Genomic DNA, 25,830 nt, shown 5'->3' with positions numbered 1-25,830 from the left:
GCAAAGTATCAAAATCATATGTCTAGACACACCCAGTTGTCAACTTAATCTGATATTTTGAGAAGGAGTAATATAAAAATAATACAACATAAAGTAAGAAAAGATGCTCCAGGATAGATTTGCCTAGCGAAGAGCCTAATGGACCATGCATGACATCAATTAATAGAATACAAAAAAAGACAATCCAGGTTAATTATTGTACTGCATTATACCCATATCAACAAGTCTATATAGGCAATTGTGAGAACACTTGGCAAACAACACAGATGTGATGAGCATACCTTTGACACCCATTGGATTTGTGTGCCATCCTTAATTATGGCATGGCCATGGGTATCCTCCTCATACTTTATATTCCCCAGGTGCAATACGCTGGCTACTAAGCCAAAAAGATTCTAAATAAAAGGAAGAAAAGAAGACTGATTTTCACTGCACATTGTTAATGTTTGTCCTTTTCATCCAAAACAATATAAACCTCATAATAAACAGATAATACACCAGTGTGGCAACTGAAACTCATACTTGTTTCAATAAAGATGGAAAGATGTATATTAGTTTAACTAAAATGTATGAGCCGGAAAACTCGTCATTTCACAAAAACAAAGAATAGAAATTAAATTTTAGACAATTATACAGTATGTCTCGATGTGGACCTTAATTCTTACCTCAATATCAGCTTCATTGAGCTCAATAATAGTAAACGCTCTACGCACGAGCTTCCAGTTTGATTTCTCACAGATGGTACTTACTTTGGCACATTCACCCTTGTGACAAAAGAAAATTATTTATTTTCTTAATTTGTATGTTAAAAATTCCCACAAAAAGCCCCTTTAGTTTGTGCTCTTACCTGTATGAGGTAACTGTAAAACTCAGGTTTACGCTCTAGGCCCAACCAACGTATTAAATGATCTTCTCCTCCCTCCAATAACTGGTAAAATATATGGAAGTTCCTCTCCCCTTGATTCTGATGGACCACTCTTGACTTTTCTATTAAATAGCTAAGTATATGTCCTCCAGCTGGAGCACCCTGACAACCCACAAGGAGGAGCTATTATTTGTTAGTGGTTCTCCATACAGAAAATAACAAGGAGCATAATGGCCCACCTTAATGTCTACATGCCCCAGGAGCCAACCCAATTAAAATGCATACAGTATTTTCATACAAAAATTACTATTACCCACTTATTTTACTGACCATTGATAATAAGAGGGAGGAATAAGTCCTGAGGAACTATAACCAGAATGTATCCACATTCTTGTCATGTGACACAAGTCGTAGAAAGGAAATTCCCAACATAGCGAAGTTTTTGCACATATGTTGACTTGCTCCATTCACTGTTATGAGTTTTGAAAGCAGCTGAGAAGGCTTGGTCACATTTTTCCACCACACCCATAGAAGTGAATTGAGTTCTGAGTGGCTTCGTCACTAGGGATGATCGAATACCTCAAATATTCGGCTTCGGGAATATTTTCCGAATATGTCGCCACTATTCGACTATTCGCGAATATTAGATGTGCAATGTAAGTCTATGGGAAACCCGAATAACAACTATTTGCAACTATTCGGGCTTCCCATAGAATTACATTGCGCATCGAATATTTGCATAGCGGCGACCTATTGGTCGGATATTCGCAAAGCCGAATATTTGAGGTATTCGATCATCCCTACTCGTCACCACATAGGTCACATATTGCCATAAATATCCAAAATTGGGAATTTTCAGTTTCTTCTGAGCTAAACTATATAACTGATATTGTATATACCTTGTAATCAAATTGTACATCCATATATTTTCCAAATCTGCTTGAGTTGTCATTACGGAGAGTTTTGGCATTTCCAAAGGCCTGAAGAAATTAATAATTAGGTATTTGTAATGGAAAATATAAAAAGTAAAAACTAGATTCAATGTACAATTTGTAGTTACCTCTAGGACAGGATTTGAAAGAAGGAGCCTGTCTCTGATTGTGTGAAGTTTCTCTGTTATTGGACATGCCATAGCTAAGTACTGAAGGATTTTCTTTGAGGTTTCCGTTTTTCCAGATCCACTTTCTCCTGATATCAGGATGCAGTGATTATTCCGCTCGGTGCACATAACCCTGTAGGCATTATCTGCAACTGCATATCTAAGGAAAGACAAAAATAAAGGCCTTTTAAAGGTTTTAAAATACATTGCGTTTTGGCTTATACTAAGCCTTCCTCAGGTATACTAGGTGGTGCTATATGAGCTATAATGAGGAGAGTCTCTGGGCCAGGCAAAGGGCCAGTATGCTCTGTGAGCTACAATGAGGAAAGTCTGTGAGTCAAACAGAGGTGCTTATATGTAAGTTAGCAGGGCTATTAGGAGAGTCGGGGGGCCAAGCAGAGGTGCTGCTAAGTGAGCTAGCAGGAAAGTCTGGGGTCCTGGCAGAAGTACTGCTACACACGTGATCAAAATTGTTGGTACCCCTCGTTTAATGAAAGAAAAACCCACAATGGTCACAGAAATAACTTGAATCTGACAAAAATCTATGAAAATGAGCAAATGAAAGTCAGACATTGCTTTTCAACCATGCTTCCACAGAGTTTTAAAAAAAATAAAACTCATGAAACAGGCTTGGACAGAAATGATGGTACCCTTAACTTAATATTTTCTTGCACAACCTTTTGAGGCAACCACTGCAATAAAACGATTTCTGTAACTGTTAATGAGACTTCTACACCTCTCGACAGGTATTTTGGCCACTCCTCAAGAACAAACTGTTCCATTTGTCTCGTTTTTGAAGGTTGCCTTTTCCAGACGGCATGTTTCAGCTCTTTCCAAAGATGCTCAATAGGATTTAGGTCAGGGCTCATAGAAGGCCACTTCAAAATAGTCCAGTGTTTTCCTCTTTGCCATTATTGAGTGTTTTTTACTGTGCGTTTTGGGTCATTATCCTGTTGCAAGACCCATGACCTGCGACTGAGACCATGTTTTCTGATGCTGGGCAACACATTTCTCTCTAGAATCCCTTGATAGTCTTGAGATTTCATTGTACCCTGCACAGATTCAAGACACCCTGTGCCAGATGCAGCAAAGTAGTCTCAGAACATAACAGAGCCTCCTTCACGTTTCACAGTAGGGACAGTGTTCTTTTCTTGATTTGCTTCATTTTTCTGTCTGTGAACATAGAGCTGATGTGCCTTGTCACACAAGTTCCATTTTTGTCTTATCTGTCCATAGGACATTCTCCCAGAAGCTTTGTAGCTTGTCAATATGTAGTTTGGCAAATTCCAGTCTGACTTTTTTATGTTTTTTTTTTTCAACAATCGCGTCCTCCTTGGTCATCTCCCATGAAGTCCACTTTGGCTCAAAAAACGACGGATGGTGCAATGTGACACTGATGTTCCTTGATCTTGAAGTTCACCTTTAATCTCTTTAGAAGTTTTTCTGGGCTCTTTTGTTAACATTTCTATTATCTGTCTCTGATTTGTCATCAATTTTCCTCCTGTGACCACGTCCAGGGAGGTTGGCTTCAGTCCCATGAATCTTAAATTTCTGAATAATATGTGCAACTATAGTCACAGGAACATCAAGCTGCTTGGAGATGGTCTTATAACCTTTACCTTTAACAAACTTTAACATGCTTGTCTATAATTTTCTTTCTAATTTCCTGAGACAACTCTTTTCTTCGCTTCCTCTGGTCCATGTTGAGTGTGGTATACACCATGTCACCAAACAGCAGTGAGTATCTGTAGCCCTATATACAGGTGCACTGACTGATTGCAAGATTGTAGACACCTGTGATGCTAATTAGTGGACACACCTTGATTTAACATGTCCCTTTTGTCACTTTATTTTCAGAGGTACCATCATTTCTGTCCAGGCCTGTTTCATGAATTTTATTTTTTCAAAATTTCTGTGGAAGCATGGCTGAAAAGCAATGTCTAATTTTCATTTGGTCATTTTTATATATTTATTTATTTATTCTTACTTTTGTCAGATTCAAGTTATTTCTGTGACCATTGTGGGTTTTTCTTTCATTAAATGAGGGGTACCAACAATTTTGAACACTTCTGTATATGAACTAGTAGGATGATCTGGGGTCCAAGGAGAAGTGCTGCTATGTGAGATAGCAAGAGAGTCTGGAGGCTTGGCATATGTGCTGCTATGTGAGCTAGCAGAGGAGTTTGGAGGCCAGGCGGTGGTCCTATGTGAATTAGACAGAGAGTGTGGGGATAGGCAAAGATTCTGCTATCTAAGTTAGCAGGAGACGAAAGTATGTGGTCCAAATGTAAGGGGGTGGCTGACAGAACATGACCGTGTTCAATGTTCCACGGGATTTGTAGATCAATATCGCCATTTGCCAGTGAACCAGAACCGCCAGGAACTGACCTGTAAGGAGTGTGTTTCCTCGATGGAAGAGTGTCACTAGTCGAGGGTTCCTATTTACCAGGCGGAACCCTGGTAGCCAGTGATGCTCTACCTAATGAAAGGACCATGTTTGGGCTATTATTAAGGAAATTTGATCACCATAATCTCCAGATTGTTTGCATCTGACCAGTTGATTGTAACTGTGAAACTTGCCAACTACAATTTGATTTGTTTGCTTTGAATTTCTGTATTAATTTCCGCTTACCCATTCCTTTCCCATATCCATGTTCCTGTACAAGAAAAACCTGTTGGAGTCATCACTGAGTCATCTTTATTGCGTGTTGCATTCCTGGCCCATTTTTTAAACAGACAGAGGTGCTGTTCTGTGAACTAGCAGGACTGAAAGCATGAGATGACCATGCCATTCCAAAAAACAGCTTGTGTTATATCATGGTCTGATACAATTACATTTCTGACTAACTGGAGGTTAAATTCTCGCTCATATTGGGAAATAGACAGTTAGTGAGAATTGAAGCAGCTGTGTAGCCAGCAGGCAGGAAAGGAGATCATCTGCCAATAAGATGAGCCTCATATGGGACCTCTTTTCATTATGCAGTACAAGATGAAATAATATTGCAAATACAAAAAATTACTATACAACAGATATGTATGACTGGTTTTTAGAAGCATATTCTTACATGTGTGGTGGCAGCTCAATGAAGTTTACACCTTGGTACATTTCCATCTGTCGTTGAGTGTAGAGTTCCAGATCCGTATATGGGTTCACAGAAACCAACAATGTTCCAATATATGTCTGACAAAAACAAAGAAGAAATGATTTATATTTTCAAGTGACACTAGTCATATATTCACGTACATAACAGTCAAATGGATAACAACTATAATCATGACTAATATTCTTATACAGACTGTTACAGACCCAAGTAAATCCCAAGGTTAAAATACTTCCAGGGGAGGATATACAATTGGTGCAACCTGTGCATCGTAAATTAAGTTTCCTACTATCAGTTAAAAGAGGTTGTCCACTACTTTTATATTAATGCCCTATCTTTAGGATAGGTCATGAATCAGGACGAGAGGACCCAAACTGTAAAAGTTCGGATCCGCACGGTTTCAAAGGTACTCAGGTACCGGGATTCCAAGTGTTTAACCCGGATCTGGCACTTGAGAAATTAAAAAAAAAAAGAAAGAAAAAATAAAGAAAATAAGAATGAAGCGAGCGCTTCATACTTACCGAGGCTCCGTCATGGCAGCAAACTGCTTACAGATCACGCATTCACTTCCTGGGTGGCTCATTATCACTCATTGCAAATGCACTACTTCCCCTCCTTTCCCCACCCAATGGTGGTCCTGGCGTAAGTGATTGGTTGCAGTCAGAAGTGCCCTCAGCCTGTGTGACAGCGTCTGACTGCAACCACTGACAGACAATGTCTGCAGGTCAGTATCGAGGTGTAAAAATAAATAAAACAATTGGCTTACAGTTCCCACGTATTATTATACCCAGCACAGAAAAAGCCCATGGCTACAGGCTACAGGCTGCAGTCCCCAGCCGGGCTCATCTTGGTTGTGTATGAAAATAAGAGAATTTAAATGAATAATTTTAAAAAACGACTTACGGTTCCCTCCCAATTTTGATACCCAGCCAAGATAAATCAAGAAAGCTGAGGTCTCTTATTCTCTGATTGCGGAGGTCCATGCTTATTGGACCACCCCACAGCCTAAAAATAGCAACTCACAGCCACCTAAGATTGTTGCATCTATTAGATGTGACGAGCTCGGTGCTTTACCCGGCTCTTCCCGTTGCCCTGGTGCTGTGGCAATCAGGGTAATAGCAGGGGTTAATAACAGCCCATAGTTGCTACTAAGCCCTAGATTAGTGATGGGAGGCGTCTATGAGACACCCCATCACTAATCTGTAAGTGAAAGGAAATAAACACAAACACAGAAAAAATCTTTTATTTGGAATAAAATACAAAAACACCCTCTTTCATCACTTTATTAACACCCAAAACACCCCTGAAGATCCGACGTAATCCACACGAGGTCCCACGGTGATTCAGCTCTGCTACATCTAAGTCACAGTGAGTGAACATGGAACATGACTGCCCGCTTTGACTACAGGCAGAGACTGAGCCGCGATGTGCGGTGACGCTGAATGTTCGCACTTGTTACCGCAAATAACCTGAGTGATGTCACCACTGACTGCGGCTCAGTCATTGTCTGTCTGCACTCACAGTGGGCAGTCATGCTCTATGGCCGCTCGCTGTGACTGAGATGTAGCAGAGCTGAATCGCCGTGGGACCTATGGATCACGTCGGACCCGCAGGGGTGTTTAGGGGTTTAATTAAATGGAATAAGAGGGTGTGTTTAGTATTTTATTTCAGATAAAGGATTTTTCCCTGTGTTTGTGTTTATTTCATTTTACTTATAGCATTAGTGATGGGGGTCTCATAGATCCCTACCCATCAATAATTTTGGGCTTGATGATAGTTGTGCACTGTTATTATCCCCCCATTACCCCGATTGCTAGTGCACCAGGGCAATTGGGAAGAGCCAGGTAAAGTGCCAAGCTTGTCGCATCTAATGGATGTGACAATCTTGGGCGGCTGTAGCTTGCTATATTTAGGATAAGGGGGCAATAACCAACCATAGCCCTCCCCAGTCTGAGAATACCAGCCCCCAGCTGTTATGCTTTATCTTGGCTGGGTATAAAAAGTGGAAGTGACTTTTTTTATTTTTTAAAATTATTTATTTAAATAATTAAAAAAAAAAAGTTGCATGCAGTTCCTCTTATTTTGATACACAACCAAGATTAGCATAGGGCTGGGGGCTGCGGCCTGTAGATGTGGGCTTTATCTGTTGCTGGGTATCGTAATATAGGGAGACCCTACGCCAAATTGTTTATTTATTTATTTATTTTTACTGTACGGGTAGAGTCACACTGACGTATGACTCAGCCGAGTGCAATGCGCGAAAAGCTCACATTGCACTCAGCCCCATGTAAGATGATGCTGCAGCCCACATCTGCGAGTTTTTAACAGCCCTAATCGGACTGAGGAAAAAATTGCAGCAATCTACGATTGTCTGCGTGTCTCCTATCGGACTGCACTGATGATATTCAAATGCAGTGCGATTATACACAGCTGACAATGGAGGAGATGGGGTGGAATCCCTCCATCTCCTCCGCAGCCGTGATTTGATTGCAGGATGAGATCACAGTCACATGACACTCGGCTCACGCTCCTAGCAGATCCTGAGCCGAGGGTCATTGGCATGTCACATCCGATGTGAAATGCCAGTGTGACTTCGGTCTATAATGTAGACGAGCTGTGATTGGAAGCAGTCAGCTGACATGCTAACACTCAGAGTGGGGGCGTGTCTAATGCAACTAATCACAGGAGACGGTGGGTGGGGAAAGCAGTGCATATTCAATGAAAGTTAATTAGCTGCTCTGGAAGTGAATGTGTGACCTGGAAACAGCTTGCTGGCATGACAGATCTTTGGTGAGTACAGCACGCACGCTGCTATCTCCCAATCCCTTCCCTATCCCTTCTACCAACATTTTTAATCTCCGGCTTCTGATCCTCGTAGACTTATAAGGGGACCAGATTCTGGACCGGAACTGGATTTTAAAAAACAGATAACAGGGACCCCGCTGGTCCCGGTTTTCTGTGAGTCTGCTCATCTTTAGTTGAGACTAGTGAAGAAGACAATTATATTGATGTTATACTTCCATATTTAGGTTTTTTTATATGTAGTTTTGAAGTCAAAGCCAGATATTAAACAGAAAACACCTATTAAAAAAAGACTAAAGGCCGCTTTACATGCAACAACATCGCTAAGGAGATGTCGTTGGGGTCACGGAATTCGTGACGCACATCTGGCCTCGTTAGCGACGTCGTTGCGTGTGACACGTACGAGCGACCGCTAACGATCAAAAAATATTCACCTTATCGTTGATCGTTGACACGCTGTCCATTTCCCAAATATCGATGGTGTTGCGGGACGCAGGTTGTTCGTCGTCCCTGCGGCAGCACACATCGCTACGTGTGGCACCGCAGGAATGACGAACATCTCCTTACCTGCGGCTGCCAGCAATGAGGAAGGAAGGAGGTGGGCAGGATGTTTGTCCCACTCATCTCCGCCCCTTCCCTTCTATTGGGCGGCCGTTTAGTGACGTCGCTGTGACGCCGAACAAACTGCCCCCTTAGAAAGGAGGCAGTTCGCCGGTCACAGCGACATCACTAGGCAGGTAAGTAGTGTGACGGGTCCGAGCGATGTTGTGCGCCATGGGCAGCGATTTGCCCGTGACGCACAACCGACAGTAGTGAGATCGCAGCGTGTAAAGTGGCCTTTAGATTTCTTTTGGATCCACTTTGATCTATGGGCTGCAGAAATGGCATAAAAATGCAGCCATATAGATCCAGTATGTATTATACCATTGTACACTATGGAGTTCATTAGTAAAAACTGTAAAGTGACTCCAAAGGTAGAACTTCTGCTCACCAAATTAGATTTAAGATATTGAATTTACACTAAAACATGTTTTAAAACAATACTTTGTCAATAAAACATTATTCTTCTTAGTTTACGGCAAGCATGCACCACACCATCACAGGACATCGTGTCAGGTCTGGAGAATGGGATTAAAGCTTGGAACAAGTGTTCTGATATGACGCTAGTGCTAAATGCTTCATGCTATAGTGTAATCCCTGGCTTATTTGTTAATTATAGTCATCTCTCAAAAGTATATTGCAGCTGCATTATACTAGTACTGTCACCAATGAATAAAAAAATATTACATAGATGAGATTCTCCTGGAACCGTTTGCGTAGATTGTCAAGGAAAGCAGTCTCACTGGTGTGGGAATCTAGCAGCACAAAATCCTGCACTCCAACCTTATCCCGGGAAATAAGGGAGCCTTCAATGTGCATATCTGTGTCTTTCTTTTTACCATTTGACACCTGAAAAAGATAAAATTGTATACAATTTTAAAACTGTTATTTACAAAAGAGGAAAAAAAAGCAAAAAATTCAGTGCACGTATGGGTCGTTTATGGCAGCACATGGCCAGCACTCTGCATGCCACTACATGGTGCCCACCATTAGACACTAATATCAAAGCAATGCTTCTAGCAGAGATTGCCTGAAGTGTACATGTCATTTAAAGGGAATATGTCAGCAGGTTTTTGCTACCTCATCTAAGAGCAGCATGATGTAGGCAAATAGATTCTGAATCTAACGATGTATCACTTAGATTAATGGCTCCAGCTGTTCTGACAGTGAAAGATTTTATTTTTTGTATGTAGCAGAGCTTTGGGAGCTGCACCCACCCACACCAGGCTTTCAGTATACATTTCCATACATGAGGACAATAAGTGATCCAGCTTCCACGTAACTTGAATAAAACTCTAATTTTAATGAAAAATTCTTAAAAAACAAAGTCTATATAGGAATGAAATGTGATACAGCAGGTCCAATAAATTGCACAACCACCACTAAACGCGTTTTGAGCGGGTCGCTCTTAAACTTGGTAAGTATGAACAGACACAAGATCTGTGGTGTTCTTGAAGCAAACTCATTAATGCAGGAGATAGATACAATTGATTTACGCAAGGATTGTTGAAAAGTCAGTGACCATTAAATATACCTATACTGAAGCATACAAAGAACTACACAAAGTACCACAATCAGATATATAACCTTATAATTTACTATGGAAGTGTTCATGTCAGTTAGACACCTACATATAGAGGAATAAAGGGGTATTCCCATCTCCAATATCCTATCCCAATATGTAGTACATGTAATAATAATAATTTTATCAAACACATCCAATTAGAAATATAATATAGTTCTCTTCATTAACGGGAATCTGTAAGCAGGTTTGTGCTATTTAAACTGAAACCAGCATGCTGCAAGGGTTGACATAGAAAATTCAGGGATCCCTGTCTTGTCAAGGTACAATCTATGTTTGTTTAAGCAGCAGGATCATTGCTTATCATTACCTGGTGTGGGAGGTACAGCTCTCTCAGCTGTGCTACATGGCTAAATCTAAAAATTCTGATTGTGTCAGAACAGCTACACCCAGTAATCTAAGTGACACATAGTTGGATTCAGAATCTCTTTGCCTACATCATGCTGCTCTCAGATGAGGTAGAAAAAACCTGCTGACAGATTCCCTTTAACTATGTTGCTTAACTCATGTGCAGCACATTGCAGTAGCTTAAGTATCCATGGTTATGACCACAAGCAACTAACTGTCGTGATATGAGTGGTTGCAACCATGGATATGAAAGCAGGAATGCCCTGCACATTAGATAAGAGACATCACTAATCAGAAGAACTATACTACATTTCTAATTGGACGTATTTGCTAATATTATTACACCTATGACATATTGGGATATGATCTTTAAGTTGGGAATACCCCTTAAAACTAAAACAGTACAATATTGATGTGAAATATAAAAAAAGAGAAAAAAAAAACATTTTCATTGTGGCAAAAGAAAAAAATGACTTTGAAACGTCCTTTTCATGTCTTTTTTTTAATAAAAAAAAAAACCCCATCACTGTGATTATACTTAATGTAGATAACAAAAGAAACCATTCCAATATAGCACTGTATCACTGATCCCTACTCTGCACCATAAAATACCGTAAAGATGCAGAACCATAGTCTTAAAAAGAATGACCCCCATCTTTAAGCTTGACCCTAGTTCTCCCCTAAGAAAAAGTGTCTTAATATGTTTCCTCGATGTACACTGCACAAAAGTAATCTTTTAGTTACCTACAGGTACTTCTTTTCCAATACACTCTTTATGGGTGGTGTCGCGCAGTGTTACCATGTTTCTGGTGGCATTTTCTTACTGCTATGTAATAACCATATTAGTAATAGGATCGCTAGTAATGACAAGGGATACGGCTCCAGTATCATTGTCATTGCCGTCCCGTCAATAATACATTTGTCACACAGCCCACTAGATGGCGCTTAAATATTTAAAAACTTCTGGTATATTAACAATTTGGATGTCCAAGGTGTTTTTCGGCTGTTCACGGTTTTCATTTACAATAAACCTTTCCAAATTTCTAGTTATTTTGTGATATTGTGTTTAACAATATTATTTCTTCAGAGATATTTGCCTTCTTTAAATAAATGTCAAACCTACTTAGGAAGTATTTAGACACTTCAGCCATACTTTATTACATATTGGCTTAAATCAACAATTTGCTTTTAAATGCAGTATCCTGTAATGCCAAAGTAAAATCCCATTTGTTGACATTTGTGCTATTATGAAAATATAACATTTCAGCCTTTGATTTTTAATATAAGTATTCAGACCCTTTGCTAGAATGTTCAAAGTTGACACCTTTAATATTTATGATTTCTCCAAAAGTTTAAAGGACATTTTTTAAGCCTCATTATAGGACTTGACCATGCAATCATTTGATCATTTCTTGATTACACTGTAATACTCATGTATGTGTAAAACTTCCAGGCATGCTCATAAGCCCTGTCTCTGCCCAGGGTGAGCACAAATATAGCAGGAGGTCTGAATTATGCATAGCCAATGTGGTTATTGACCTAGCACCTAAGGCGTTAAATTGAAAACCCACAGATTGTATGCCGTAAAAACATATTTTGGCTGTGACTGAGGGGTAGATCCTGGTCTACTGAACATCAATTAGTTCTTGCCATAACTTGCAGCACTTTGAAAATAAAACAGTGTGAAAGTTACAGTAAAGTGGATTTGTTGCATATTTTTTGTGGCTTGGAATGGAATTCTGATTGAGAGGCAGGGATGGATTTCCTAGGGCATCCCTAGGGCGAAGCAGTCAAAGGGCCGTATATACAGAAGAAATAACCAAATATTTACACATTTTTCAGTGTTATTTTGAAAGGGCCATTTAAAATGCTTAAATTTAAATCGTCCATCTCTACAGCTTCCACTGTCTTGCTCAGTTGTAAGAGGGTGATAGGCCCGTGTGCCCCGTCCTGAAGACACTGATTGTCGTTACCAGGGTCGGCATTAGCCTAAACGGTCCCTGTGCAAAACTGCCCTTTGGTGCCCCCCCTACTGATTTTTTTACCCAGTTTCCAGGAAACAAATGAGGACAGGAGGCCATTTTTTTTATATCCTAAGAAAATTGATCTCTTCAAATGTACAATAAACTCCCCCAGATTTGTGCTGGAGAATCTGCATCTCAAATCCACACTAATTCCACCACATCTGAAATTATTCTTATTGGGGTCTTCTCATCTCGTACATGCTGAATGCCTGGATATTACATTATGGATGGTACATATGGATCCCACCAATGGGGCGCACATGTATCTGCAGAATGAGGCGCTGCCACTCTTCGTGGAGAGATACTATACAAATCCTATGAATAAATGTACCAGAGGATAGCCGGCGGCCAATGCTGCGTGTACTCCGGACCAAAAAGTCCAAAATACAGATGTTAAAGGGGAATGTATGAAATTAGAAAAAAATCTCTGCTTTCTACATAATAAAGAGTCCTCAGGTTATATGTGTCACTGTCTCTCAGCTCCACTGACCTGAACAGACTGAGGTGCAGCACCCCATACACACCATAAGGACAAGAGACGCTGTGTATGTTTCACTGCCTCTCAGCTAAAATGACCTGAACAGACTGAGGTGCAGTACCACATAAACACCATGAGGGAGGGGCACGGTGTATGGAAGAACTATGGCATATATATTGTAATCCCTTTATTAACCAGTCTGGGCTCACCCCATTTGGCATTGCTGCAAATAATTTTGTTGGAAAATTTGTAAGATAAATCCACACCAAATAATGTAATATTCTGCAGAACTTTATAATGCACACCTCAGCTGCTGCAGAACCTCATCATACACCTCAGCTGCTGAAGAACCTCAAAATACATACCTCAGATGCTACAGAACATCATTATACACATCTCAGCTGCTGCAAAATCTCATAATTCACCTCAGCTGCTTCAGAACCCCATAATACACACATGAGCTACTGCAGAACCTCATCATTCACACTTCAGTTGCTGCAGAACCCCATAATACACATCTCAGCTGCTGCAGAACCCCATAATACACACCTCAGCTGCTGCAGAATCTCATAATACACTTCAGCTGCTGCAGAGTCCCGTAATACACAACTCAGCTGTTGCAGAACCTCATAATACACCTCAGCTGCTATCAATCCATTACATTGATAGAATGGCCTTCATAACGACATTAAGGCTAAGTTCACACAGGACATCTTTTGTTGCATTTTTGAGGTCACAAAGATGCACCAAACGCATGCACTTCCTCCTCCCAGGAAAGTCTATGGGATTTCTCTTTTGCTGTCCACACTGGGCGTCTTTTGTTGGCTGCGTTTTTGAAGATGCAGCATGTCAATTCTTTTTGCGTTTTCGTTTTTGAACCCTTCCAGTCAATAGATTAGACTTAAAAAACGCATTGGGCAAAACACAGTAAAAACGCGTTGTGGAGACACGGGGCTCAGTGAGTGCTCTCGTCCACTAAAACCCGCCGCCTTTAGAAAGACAGCGTGGCTCAGGGCTCATCCCAACTGAACGCCGGCCTCCTTAACCGTGGGCGTAACACTACTCAGACAACACAGGGTGAGGGAACCACAATAATTAGACTTTATTGGATCCCCAAACAATTAACGGCACATAACACATAACCAGCAAAACACACAAATGTAACAGGCAACAGAGTCTCACCCTTCCGCTGGCTCACCTGGGATTTAGAATGTCCATGCCTCACAGGTTCAAAGCTGTCTGAGGTCTGCAAAGTCTGTAACAGGTGACTGAACTGTCCCAACCTGAGTGTCCTCCTTAGGTAGTCCTGGTTTGATGTTAAAATCCTGGCAGCCGGAGTCGAAATCCCTAGGCTGTGGATATGGTCTCCAACCGGGTCCGGAGTCCCTAGATTGAAGCCATAAGATATCCTGATCCTCTAGTCAGCTCCAAAGAGCTTAGACTGGATCCATCAGCATCCATCAACAACCCCTGGTGGCTTAAAGAAGTCCTTTTTATAGCCACAACCTTCCACTTGGATACACTGCATCCTCATCGATTGGTTGGACAAGATTGCTTCTCCCATTGGAGGAATTTCAAGCTGCATGGATAATGTTCATTTAAATGATGTGCATAGAAAGACTGAGGGTGTACATGTAAACTGGGAGTCACCAACTAGACAATGGCTACTAAGGTAATTACATTATCAATACACAACTACAATACAATGGTTACTGGAAATATCTGGAGAAACAATACGTTTGGCTTTCAGTGGCCAACACAATTACATTGAGTCAACAAGAGTCTTGTAAAAACAATGAGGGACTTCTCCCCCGTCTATAGACAATCTATCATGCTGTCTGGCTGGATTTTAAGAAACTTTAACCCATGAGAGTCCATGTCGTCACACGCGTCAAAAACACATTGCGGTTTTTTATACGTTTTTGTCGCGGTGAGTTTTTGGTGCATTCTTTTGGCTGCATATTTGTGGTAAAAAAAAAAAAGATGCCACATGTGAACATACCCTACACCATTCCATGTGATGTGCAGACGGCAGTGACGCCATGTAACATATGAAACTCCACTGTTGTTTTGCTACCAGGTAGGGAATCTGACAGCTGATTCCTCCTGCGCGACCCCCGGGTGGAAGGAATCAAACACCGGCTCCATTATTGCAGTCATGTATATTTTACTCTGATGCTTCCACATTTCACATAAAACACATTTTATCTCTGGCCGAGGACGATGCCACCAGGATGAGGAGCCCGGGAGGCTGGTGCCCAATGGCTTCTCCCTGCTCTGCTGCCCTAGACTGACCGGTATCTCCCATGGGTTTGACATTCTGCACATTGACTGGTCGAACCCCAAAATGTGTAATATACACTGTTAGGATTTAATTTGCTAATTTGAGTGGTCATGTGATCTCTCACCAGTGATTTGCAGACTGGGGGTCATCTGCTAAATGACGTCTCCTCCTGCGTCTCTCATTGTTATAATTTTCAATTTGAGAGAAACAGGAGATGTGATTCGGCAGATGACCACACATTGCAAATCGCAAGTGAGCGATCAGATGATAACTACTCAAATCGGCAAGTGAAATCCTAACAGAGCACATATTACACACCTTTAGGATATGGCAGGTCAATATTCAGAATTACATTACACACTATACATGACATGTACAGGGCCTATGTATGGTGTATAATCTAATATATATAAAGCTGAGTGTATGTATGTGTGTGTATGTGTGTGTCCGTTAAAGGAATCCGCACTGTCGCATTTACAATCACAAAATATTGCACAGACGCCCCATGGGACTCAGGGAACATCATAGACTGTGTTTTGATGTTTTGAGGGGAAATTTTAACCTCGCACTTTACCGTTTTTCGCTGAAAAACCTGCTTACATTAAAATCAATGGAGCTGGGAGCTACAGGTCATTAATAGGAGCTGTAATTGGTTGATATAGGCAAAAAAGGACATTCTTAGGGGTACTTTGCACGCTGCGATATCGCTAGCCGATTGTAGCGATGCCGAGCGCGATAGTCCCTGCCCCCGTCGCAGATGCGATATCTTGTGATAGCTGTCGTAGTGAACATTATCGCTACGGCAGCTTCACACGCACTTACCTACCCTGCGACGTCGCTCTGGCCGGCAAACCGCCTCCTTCCTAAGGGGGCGGGTCGTGCGGCGTTACAGCGACGTCACACGGCAGGCAGCCAATAGAAGCGGAGGGGCGGAGATGAGCGGGACGTAAACATCCCACCCACCTCCTTCCTTCCTCATTGCAGGCAGGACGCAGGTAAGGAGATGTTCCTCGCTCCTGCGGCTTCATACACAGCGATGTGTGCTGCCGCAGGAACGAGGAACAACATCGTACCTGTCGCTGCTGCGAAATTATGGAAATAACCGACACTACACAGATCACCGATTTTCGACGCTTTTGCGATCGATTATCGGTCCTTCTAGGCTTTACACGTTGCGACGTCGTTCCCGGCGCCGGATGTGCGTCACTTTCGATTTGACCCCAACGAGATCGCAGTAGCGATGTCGCAAAGTGCAAAGTACCCCTTAGTATAAGACAGGTAATGTGTCAGATAATATGATGTCGATAGAGACAAACACAGAGACACAGACAGAGACACAGACAGAGACACACAGAGACACACACACACAGAGTCTGATACAGAGACACAGAGAAAGAGACACACACACAGACTGATGCAGAGACACACACAGGGACAGAAACACACACAGGGACAGAGACACAGGCTGACAAAGAGACACACAGAGACATACAGAGACACACAGAGACACACAGAGACATACACAGAGACACAGACAAACATAGACATATAATCACAGAGACTGATATAGAGACAGACACACAGAGACAAAGAGAGAGAGACACAGAGACACACACAGATACACAGAGACTGATACAGAGACACACAAACATAGACACAGAGACAGACTGATACAGAGACTGAAACAGAAACAGAGACACACAGAGACATAGACACACAAAGACTGATACGGAGATACAGAAGCACAAAGAAAGAGACGAAGACACACAGAGACAGACATAGACAGAGACACACACACAGAGGGACACACAGAGCCACACATACAGAGACAAAAACACGGACACACACAGAAACACGGACACACACAGAAACACGAACACACACAGAGAGGCACACAGACAGACACAGAGACAGACAGACACAGAGACAGACACACACAGAGACACAGAGACAGACACAGAGACACAGATATAGACACAGAGACACACAGAGATACACAGAGACACAGACACAGAGATACACACAAACACAAGCACAGACACACAGAGACAGAAACACACAGAGACAGAGAGAGGAAGACAGACAGACAGAGAGGGACACAGAGAGTGGGAGAAAGACAGTTACTATCCTGGGCAACACCGGGTACTACAGCTAGTAAATGTATATATGTATCTATAACCCCCTACACATGCTCTGCACCCACTCTGGTTGCAGCTGCAGGGCACACTGGCATCACGTCACAGGCTCCCCCTGATGTCATTACACCTATCCAGGGCCCACAGCTGCAGAGCAAGGGCAAAAAAGAGAGCCAGTAGCCATCCGTTCCTCAATGGTTTTCAACCATGCACCCGAGAAAATAGCAATGGCCCCCATCACCCACAGGCCCAGTCATTTTGCCACTGCATAATTACACCATATACATGACACACACATAGATGCTATATATAAGATAGGTGGATGCAGGGTTGGACTGGGGTGTCTAGGGTCCACAGGAGGAGTTAACTCTAGAGGCCACACAACTATATGCAAATAGCTGCAGGAGGCCCCACACAGTCTCCTTTGCACAGTAGGACCCCCACACAGCCTTCTACACACAGCAGGAGCCCCCACACAGCCTCCTACACAGAGCAGAAGCCCCCACACAGCCGCCTATGCACCGCAGGAGCCCCCATACAGCCTTCTTCACAGATTAGGAGCCCTCACACAGCCTGCTATACACAGCAGGAGCCTTCACACAGGCTCCCAAAAACAGCAGTGGCCTTCACATAGCCTCTTAAGGCCCCGTCACATGCTACGATATATCTAACGATATGTCGGTGGGGTCACGGAATTTGTGACGCACATATGGCATCATTAGAGATGTCGTAGCGTGTGACATCTCCGAACAACTGTGAACGAGCAAAAATACTCACCTTATCGTTGCTCGTTGACACGTCGTTCATTTTCAAAATGTCGTTCCTCCTTCTGTGCGCCGGTTGTTCATTGTTCCCGAGGCAGCACATGTCGCTACGTGTGACACTTCGGGAACGTCGAACTGCAGCTTCCCTGCGTCCCGCTGGCAATACGGAAGGAAGGAGGTGGGCGGGATGTTACACGTCCCACTCATCTCCGCCCCTCCGCTTCTATTGGCCGGCAGCTGCGTGATGTCGCTGTGACGCCGAACGTTCCTCCCACTCCAGGAAGTTTATGTTCGCCGCCCACAGCGACGTACTTAGGGAGGTAAGTACGTGTGACGGGTGTTATGGTTAATATTTTATATTAAGTTTTGATTATCATTTAAGCAATTTATATATGTTTAATAATTTTGTATTTTTGTATTAGCTTTATAAGTGTTATTCATAAAAGCAATAGCACTGAGTGTAGTCGCTTTAAAGAGGCCTTTGTCTAAAGTTTCTTTGTTACTGAAGGTCCAGAAAACTGGACAGATCTGGTTTTAAGGAATTCAACAGGATCCATAATTAACGATTTTGTTATTTCCAACTTTCATTCCATTTTTGGTCATGTACTAAGCCGTCCCCTTTTCTTTTGTGGTGTTAATAAACTACTGTTTGGGCATCTGAGATTCAGACAAAAGCCTGGTACACGGACAATGGCTGTGTGTTCTTGTGTTTGTCTCCGATGCATCGGTATTAATTGGACCAACATTGGCAGATCTGGAGATCCCTTGCATCTCACCCTAAATTAGATCTCCCAAGAAAGGGGTTTCCACGACAGAACATGGTGCCTGAAACCCGGGATGGTTACTGGACCTCTCTGTGACCCGACTACAAAGACCTTCCCAGGAACCACTGAACAAAATCCGCGGTGAGTAACCCATTGTGTTACAAATGTTTCAGTGCTTTCTGGAGGTCCGAGACGGGTACGTAGTGGTCCAACAAGACCATTCTTATCAAACCTCTGCCAGTGTTTGGATTTTGTGTGTATGATTGAAATAATAGAGATATGCCATCTGTGATCTGTTATATGTATCAATGTGTTTTTAAATGTGCGAATGATTGTTGAAGGAAATTGAATGAAGAGTATATCATCTCAGCAGTTGAAGATTATATGTTGTCCTGTGTTTTCTATATGACTGTTATGTCTGGAATTATATTTTAAGCTATGAGGATCCTTTAATGTGGGACTGATTGATCTTTGAGTGACGGATGTATTGTAAAAATCTGATAAACCATTGTGCTGGCGTTTATGTTCTCTTGCATTTGCATTTAAGAGAGGAATTGGCTTAATAGGAGTTGTAGTTTTTAATCGTCCAGTTTATCCAGACAAAGAAACATATAGCCAGGGAGGGAAAACTTATTGTAGATTTTATTTTTGGAGCTGCGCCCTCTACAGGACAAGAAAGGGAACTTGTTTGAGTAGTTGAAATCTGATATGCTCTGGTCTGGATACACTGTCTCTTTTGTGTTTGATGTAATCTGTTTGAGTCAGAGGTAGATGGAGATTTTGTAGGAAATTAGCTTAGTCTCCCATAATATATTATATTGAGAAGTAGAAGTAATCCCAATAACTGTTGGTAGTAGAGTTTATGAATTGTTATTTGTTTGGTTCTGTATCAGAATTGTACGGGTACAAAGGGCTGGTAACCTGATGCTTCCTAGAAATTCTTCTCTTGCGAGAACAGTGGTTCTGGGAGTAGAAATCCTTCTCTTGCGAGCAAATTGGTGCTGGGAGTAGAAATCCTTCTCTTGCGAGCAAATTGGTGCTGGGAGAAGAGTAGAGTCTTCTGCGGTTAAGACTCTATGGCCCATTTCAGTTCTACGGTTAACTGCGGGCATTGAAGTTGCAGTCAGAGGACTGGCAGCTATAGGATGTAATCAGCCTCAGAGGTACCACCCATGTCCCTACAAAGGATATAGAAGAAAGACGAAAAGGGAATGAAGCAATGGATTGATGCAAAATGTTATTGGAATTTTTTTTTTGTTTTGGGAGATGTTTTTTTTTCTGCAAATGTGAAGACTGTTTGAAAGATAAAAACAAACAGGTTAGAATGTGGTAAAGTATCCAAGCGTCTCTCACTGAGTGACCATAAATCAGATTAAACCATTCATGGTGGTGTATATATAATCTGTGATAGTATAAAGGCCCAGGGAACGCTGCAGTCTCTATAACTGATGTAAAACCTGCACCCCCTCCCCCCTTCAGCACCCCTGCCATATGCAGGATCATTGGGATAGACCTACAGACACTGTGGCCAACACAGTCCCTCTGTAGCTAATATTGCGTGTCCTGTGTTTCTCCATGCCCAGGTATATTGTCCTTGCTACCTAGATCCTGAATCTCCTGTAAAATTACCATTACATTTAGAACATATCTCCAGGGTATTCAGAAGGTATATCTGGCCACATAGAAAAACCTAATCTTAATAACTTTCCAGAGAATGGAGTTTAACAGAGGATAGACACTGGTTTTAGGCAGAATAAGCGACAAGATCTGTTGCAGATTGTAGCATAGGACCATACTCAGTTTTGGGTATGAACATAATGATAAGAATCATGGACTATTGCTGCGGTGTGTTATAAATGCCCATAGACCTACAGTCCAGGGCGCTGTACCAGTCTCCCAAAGTGGAGCAATATGAAATGGATGTATTTGAGGGAAATATCCCCTGGGGAGCTGAACTAGAAAGGAAAGCGTTAATTTGGCCCCCCTGCAGCCAAAAAGAAGAGGGGTAGAGGGGGAATCCACCACAAGAAGGAGATAAGAGACTAAACTACAGGAATACACAAAAGAGTGAGGAGAAAAAAAATAGCCTATATGTAACCATTATAGAGGAGAAATAACACAATCATTTTTATTGATAAGTAAAATGGTGCAGTGGGTACAACCGAGAAAGGGCAGCATCACAACAATCAAAATATGTAAAAGGAATATTTATAATGTTGGATTATAAAGGAATGTTTATAATGATGACCACAAGCAGCAATGTGAATAGACCCGTATTGACCTATAATGATACAAAAAGCAGCATGAGTTATAAAAAGTAACATGCTGCGTGTGTATGTAAGGCAATGAGTTTATAGAACAGAATGGAATGATGGTGAAGTATATTACAGCAGCAATGTATGAAGAACCATACAAAAGTACATGGTGTAAATGTAAGGTGCTAAAAAAAAAAAAAGAGAAAATGTGCAAGCAGTAGCAATGGTAAATGTGTCAGCTAAAAAGACTGAAGGTATGTCAGCCATGCTGCATAGGAAGATAGCACAATGTGTGAGAGGATGGTGCCTCGCTACAGACATCTTGTTAGTGTGTGATGTCCAGAACCAATGTGTGGTTTTGTGATTAGTGTCACCTTCATCAGGGTGTGGGGTTGTCGCAGCCCTAGAGGCTTTAAAGGCTTAGGCTACAGCAATGTAAAAGGTTGGGCTTGTGGGCAAAAAGGGTTTTTTTTTTTTGTTTGTTTGTTTTATTGAGGGGACAAATGTCCCAAAAAGGCAACAACTACTATCGTGACCCTCACCACCATAGGAAACTGACAATTCAGATGTCTCCCACAACCCCATTGTCATCCCCCGGGGACTACATTCACTGTTCCTATTTTGTGACCCAGGTTTTAGTTTTCTCATATTCACTTATTAATTTAAGGAAAGACGTGTTGCAGAAAATTGGGACCTGCATAGAATTTACCCTAATTGGGCCCAAGGTGACCACCCCCCCCCTTAAAAGAAGGCGCCCTGTGTAGTCTCCGAATCCTGACTGACAATTCCCAAAGCTAGTTGTTTGACTTGAGAATAAATCCAGACAGTTGTGGTCACATAAGCAAAATAGACGTGGGAAAAACCTTTAACCCTTTACCGCCACAAGCAGGTTGGACATATAGCCGGCGTCCTCACCCAAGAACACGGTGGCAGACAGCACCCTCCAGAGTATTACTCTGGGATACTACATTCAGTTATTACAGTGACCCCTGCCTGTGTAAGAGCTGGGCAGCTGTTTCAGGACTCTATTAGAAAGACAGGGGACATAGTGTTAAGCTGCCCTCTCACTCCAAGCTCCTTATGCTGTATCTGAAAGACTCCAACAGGCTCAGACCCACCATCTTTAAGTATAAAGGCCGAACAAATATTAAGTTTTTCCCTCTTTACATTCCCCCATAATGCTCTCAAACTGTAATGGTCTAAATCCAGCTGCATGATTAACAGTGGATTGTAGAAAAGGGAGGAGAATATTTGGATGGGGAAGTGGGAGGGACCGTGAGCCAAGACCTGCCCCTGAGGGAGGGACCATGATACAAGACCTGCCCCTGAGGGAGGGACCATGATACAAGACCTGCCCCTGAGGGAGGGACCATGAGACAAGACTTGCCCCTGTTTTTCAAACTAGCAGATGAAGTTCAGTTTGATATGACACATGACTGTCAGGCATTGGTGGAGGCAGAAACAAAGGACCTGGCAAATATCACTGATGTACCACTCACTAACCCCTCTGCTGAGTATTTTATAGATGGTTCCAGAGCTTTGGACAATGATCAAGGACTGTTCATCACCGGGTATGCAGTAGTCCACAATGGTAAGGCAGTAAGAACCACTCCCCTCGAGCTACTCTGCGCAAGAGGTTGAGCTGAAGGCATTCGCTGTAATGTGCAGTCTGGGAAAAGGTAAGAAGAGTAATGTATTTTCTGACTCACAATACGCTTTTGGGGTAGCACACAACTTTGGCGTCATTTGGCAGAGCCGTAATTTCCTGAAGTATGCGCAGGCGGTAGAGCAGTTACTCGCAGCACTCACCATTTCCCAAAGGGCAGCCATAGTCAAAGTATCGGCACACGCACGAGAACAAACTCCCCTTGCAGTAGGGAATGCACTGGCCGACAAGCTGGCTAAAGAAGCAGCGAGACTACCTCTGACAGGAATACTGGCCATAACAGACATAGCCCTCTAAGGGAGCTTAGTGACCGAGAGTGCGGGGCGCCACCTTTCAGCAAAGGAGGCTGGCACCGTACCGGCCCCAGTGGCCGTTGATCGTGAACTGTTTCAGGTCTTCCAGACCCAGGCCCCCTCAAACGAACAGAATGCAATGCGCTGTACGGTCAGAGTCAGTGGTATGGCAGGTAAACACCCGGATTTACCTCCCTCGCTGCCTGTTCCCCATGATGGCTGCCCTGGCACATTCCCCGGTGCAAAGGTGTGATGTGTGCGGTAGTGCTGCAAAACTGATGTGCCCCAGGGTTCCCGAATATGGCTGCAAAGTATGTCTTGTTTGTGCAAAACACAGCCCCGGTAGGCCTATTTGAGTTCCGCAGAAATTCAGCACCAAAACCAGATTACTCATTTCAGAGACTGCAGGTGGACTACATACTGCTACCTAAGGTGGGTACTTATGAATATGTCCTGGTATGTCTGAAGCTTAGACCGTGATGAAAGATAATATAAAGACCACAATTACCATCAAGAAAGTAATAAGTAAGGTGGTTTGCAGATATGGGTTTCCCAAAACTATAGAAAGTAACAGAGGTGCTTACTTCAATGGAGAATTAAATGAAACAGATCATGGCTACTTTGGGATTAGAACATGCTTTCCACGTTCCCTTTGACCCACAAAGTAGTGGGAAGGTGGAACGCTTTAACGGTACTCTTAAATTAAAGTGCATGGAGGAAACACTCTTGCCCTGGGTAGATTGCTTGCCCATCGCATTGCTTTCAGTGAGAACTGCCCGAAGAGGTATAAAGAAGCTGTCCCCATATGAATTAATGTTTGGTAGTATTCCTGAAACAGAATTATATTTCCCACAGCAATTGCAGGCCTCGTATGCTTTTCTCACTGAATATGTCGCTGAGTTGCACAAACATCTGACTGTTACTCATAACTGTGTTCTTTCCTATATCCCAGACCCCATGTTTATAAGCGGCACACACACACCGGCACCAGGCGACTGGGTCGTGGTCAAGAGACACATAAAGAGACCATTGGAGCCTAGATCCAGGGAGCCATTCTAAGTGGTGCTAACCACTGCCACTTCTGTCAAGATCCAAGGCAAAGATACAAAGATAACCACTCTGCCTTTTGGATTATGCTGATGGCAACTGTACCTCTTGTCCTATCAATGAGGCACTAAAAGAGGACTGTGATAACAAACTGATAAAGCATCACCAAGTTCTGTTCCAAGATATGGACTCTAAAGCACTAAGAACTGTTGGATATGCACTCCGAGCCCAATATCTTCTAATTCTACGCCATATCTTGCAGATCCCCTGACCCTATATGAGGACTATAAGTTACGCCTGTGATGCTCCCACTCTTAGGACTGGAAAAACTGTGAGAGTACTTCAATTACTCATGATTATTTGTAATGATAGTTGTTTCCAGAAAAGTGACCATGGATGTTTGGAGCAATAGTGAACTGTGGTTTACACATTCTGTGTAGACTTGTGAATAACTTTACCAATTTAACTAACATTTTGAGTCTAAGACATCCTGAAGGAATGAGGTCTGTCTCAAAAACTGCTGAAATTGGTGTGCCAAACCTTCGAGGCAAAGGACGTTTGACTTATATGTGTTGTGTTGGGAGAACCACTGACATAATACACTGCACAATTCCTAAGGATTTATATCTAGTATGTGGTCACCAGGCCTATAAATGACTTCCCCGGGGCGCAGAGGGGATCGACACCTCTGCACGCCTTATGCCGCTACCTTCATATTTCCTCATGGTGTTCTAGATATAAGTGCTTTACCCAAACATTCCCTATATAACCGAGCTGCAGACAAATGTCTCCGACAATTTGGTTCTCAGGTATCACTGGGTGGCTGATGGGCATTCTACACATGGGAATGTTGGTACTATTAGTGTATGTAGCTGCTAGAATTGCTATATTTGTAATGACAACACTATGAACAGAGACATGTAAGATCAAGTATCACAGGCCGTCAGTTACCACATGTGAAAAATATCTCAGTGCTCCCTTAGTAAATATATATGATGAAATTTACAAACAAGATATCTATCGGTGAACGGGGTTGGCCCCTCCATGCTGTCATAGCATGGGGATATAGCTGATGGATAAATTGTCTGTAAATAATAAAAAGGGAGGAATTGTTATGGTTAATATTTTATATTAAGTTTTGATTATCATTTAAGCAATTTATATATGTTTAATAATTTTGTATTTTTGTATTAGCTTTATAAGTGTTATTCATAAAAGCAATAGCACTGAGTGTAGTCGCTTTAAAGAGGCCTTTGTCTAAAGTTTCTTTGTTACTGAAGGTCCAGAAAACTGGACAGATCTGGTTTTAAGGAATTCAACAGGATCCATAATTTACGATTTTGTTATTTCCAACTTTCATTCCATTTTTGGTCATGTACTAAGCCGTCCCCTTTTCTTTTGTGGTGTTAATAAACTACTGTTTGGGCATCTGAGATTCAGACAAAAGCCTGGTACATGGACAATGGCTGTGTGTTCTTGTGTTTGTCTCCGATGCATCGGTATTAATTGGACCAACATTGGCAGATCTGGAGATCCCTTGCATCTCACCCTAAATTAGCTCTCCCAAGAAAGGGGTTTCCACGACACGGGGGTTAACGACTTTGCCCGTGACGCACAAATGACGGGGGCGGGTGCGATCGCTCATGCGATTGCACGACATATCGGCACGTGTGACGGCGCCTTTATATACAACAGGATCCCTCACAGATCCCATATAAACATA

General features: G+C 42.4%; 1 protein-coding gene across 1 annotated transcript in view; it reads right to left on the bottom strand.

The window, feature by feature from the left end:
* MYO1H (myosin IH) overlaps positions 1-25,830 on the bottom strand; it is a 234,293-nt gene that overhangs the window by 183,866 nt on the left and 24,597 nt on the right. Inside the window, exons 2-8 of the mRNA XM_075320032.1 lie at positions 9,155-9,316; positions 5,030-5,145; positions 1,926-2,124; positions 1,765-1,845; positions 848-1,027; positions 666-764; positions 282-395 (exon numbers count right to left, since the gene is read on the bottom strand). Coding sequence (XP_075176147.1) covers positions 282-395; positions 666-764; positions 848-1,027; positions 1,765-1,845; positions 1,926-2,124; positions 5,030-5,145; positions 9,155-9,316 — 951 coding nt within the window. The remainder of the gene's footprint in view (positions 1-281; positions 396-665; positions 765-847; positions 1,028-1,764; positions 1,846-1,925; positions 2,125-5,029; positions 5,146-9,154; positions 9,317-25,830) is intronic.

This window comes from Anomaloglossus baeobatrachus, chromosome 1, assembly GCF_048569485.1.
Source record: "Anomaloglossus baeobatrachus isolate aAnoBae1 chromosome 1, aAnoBae1.hap1, whole genome shotgun sequence".
Lineage (NCBI taxonomy): Eukaryota > Metazoa > Chordata > Amphibia > Anura > Aromobatidae > Anomaloglossus > Anomaloglossus baeobatrachus.
The sequence above is the reverse complement of the archived record's forward strand: the minus strand, read 5'-3'. Positions and strand labels throughout refer to the sequence as shown.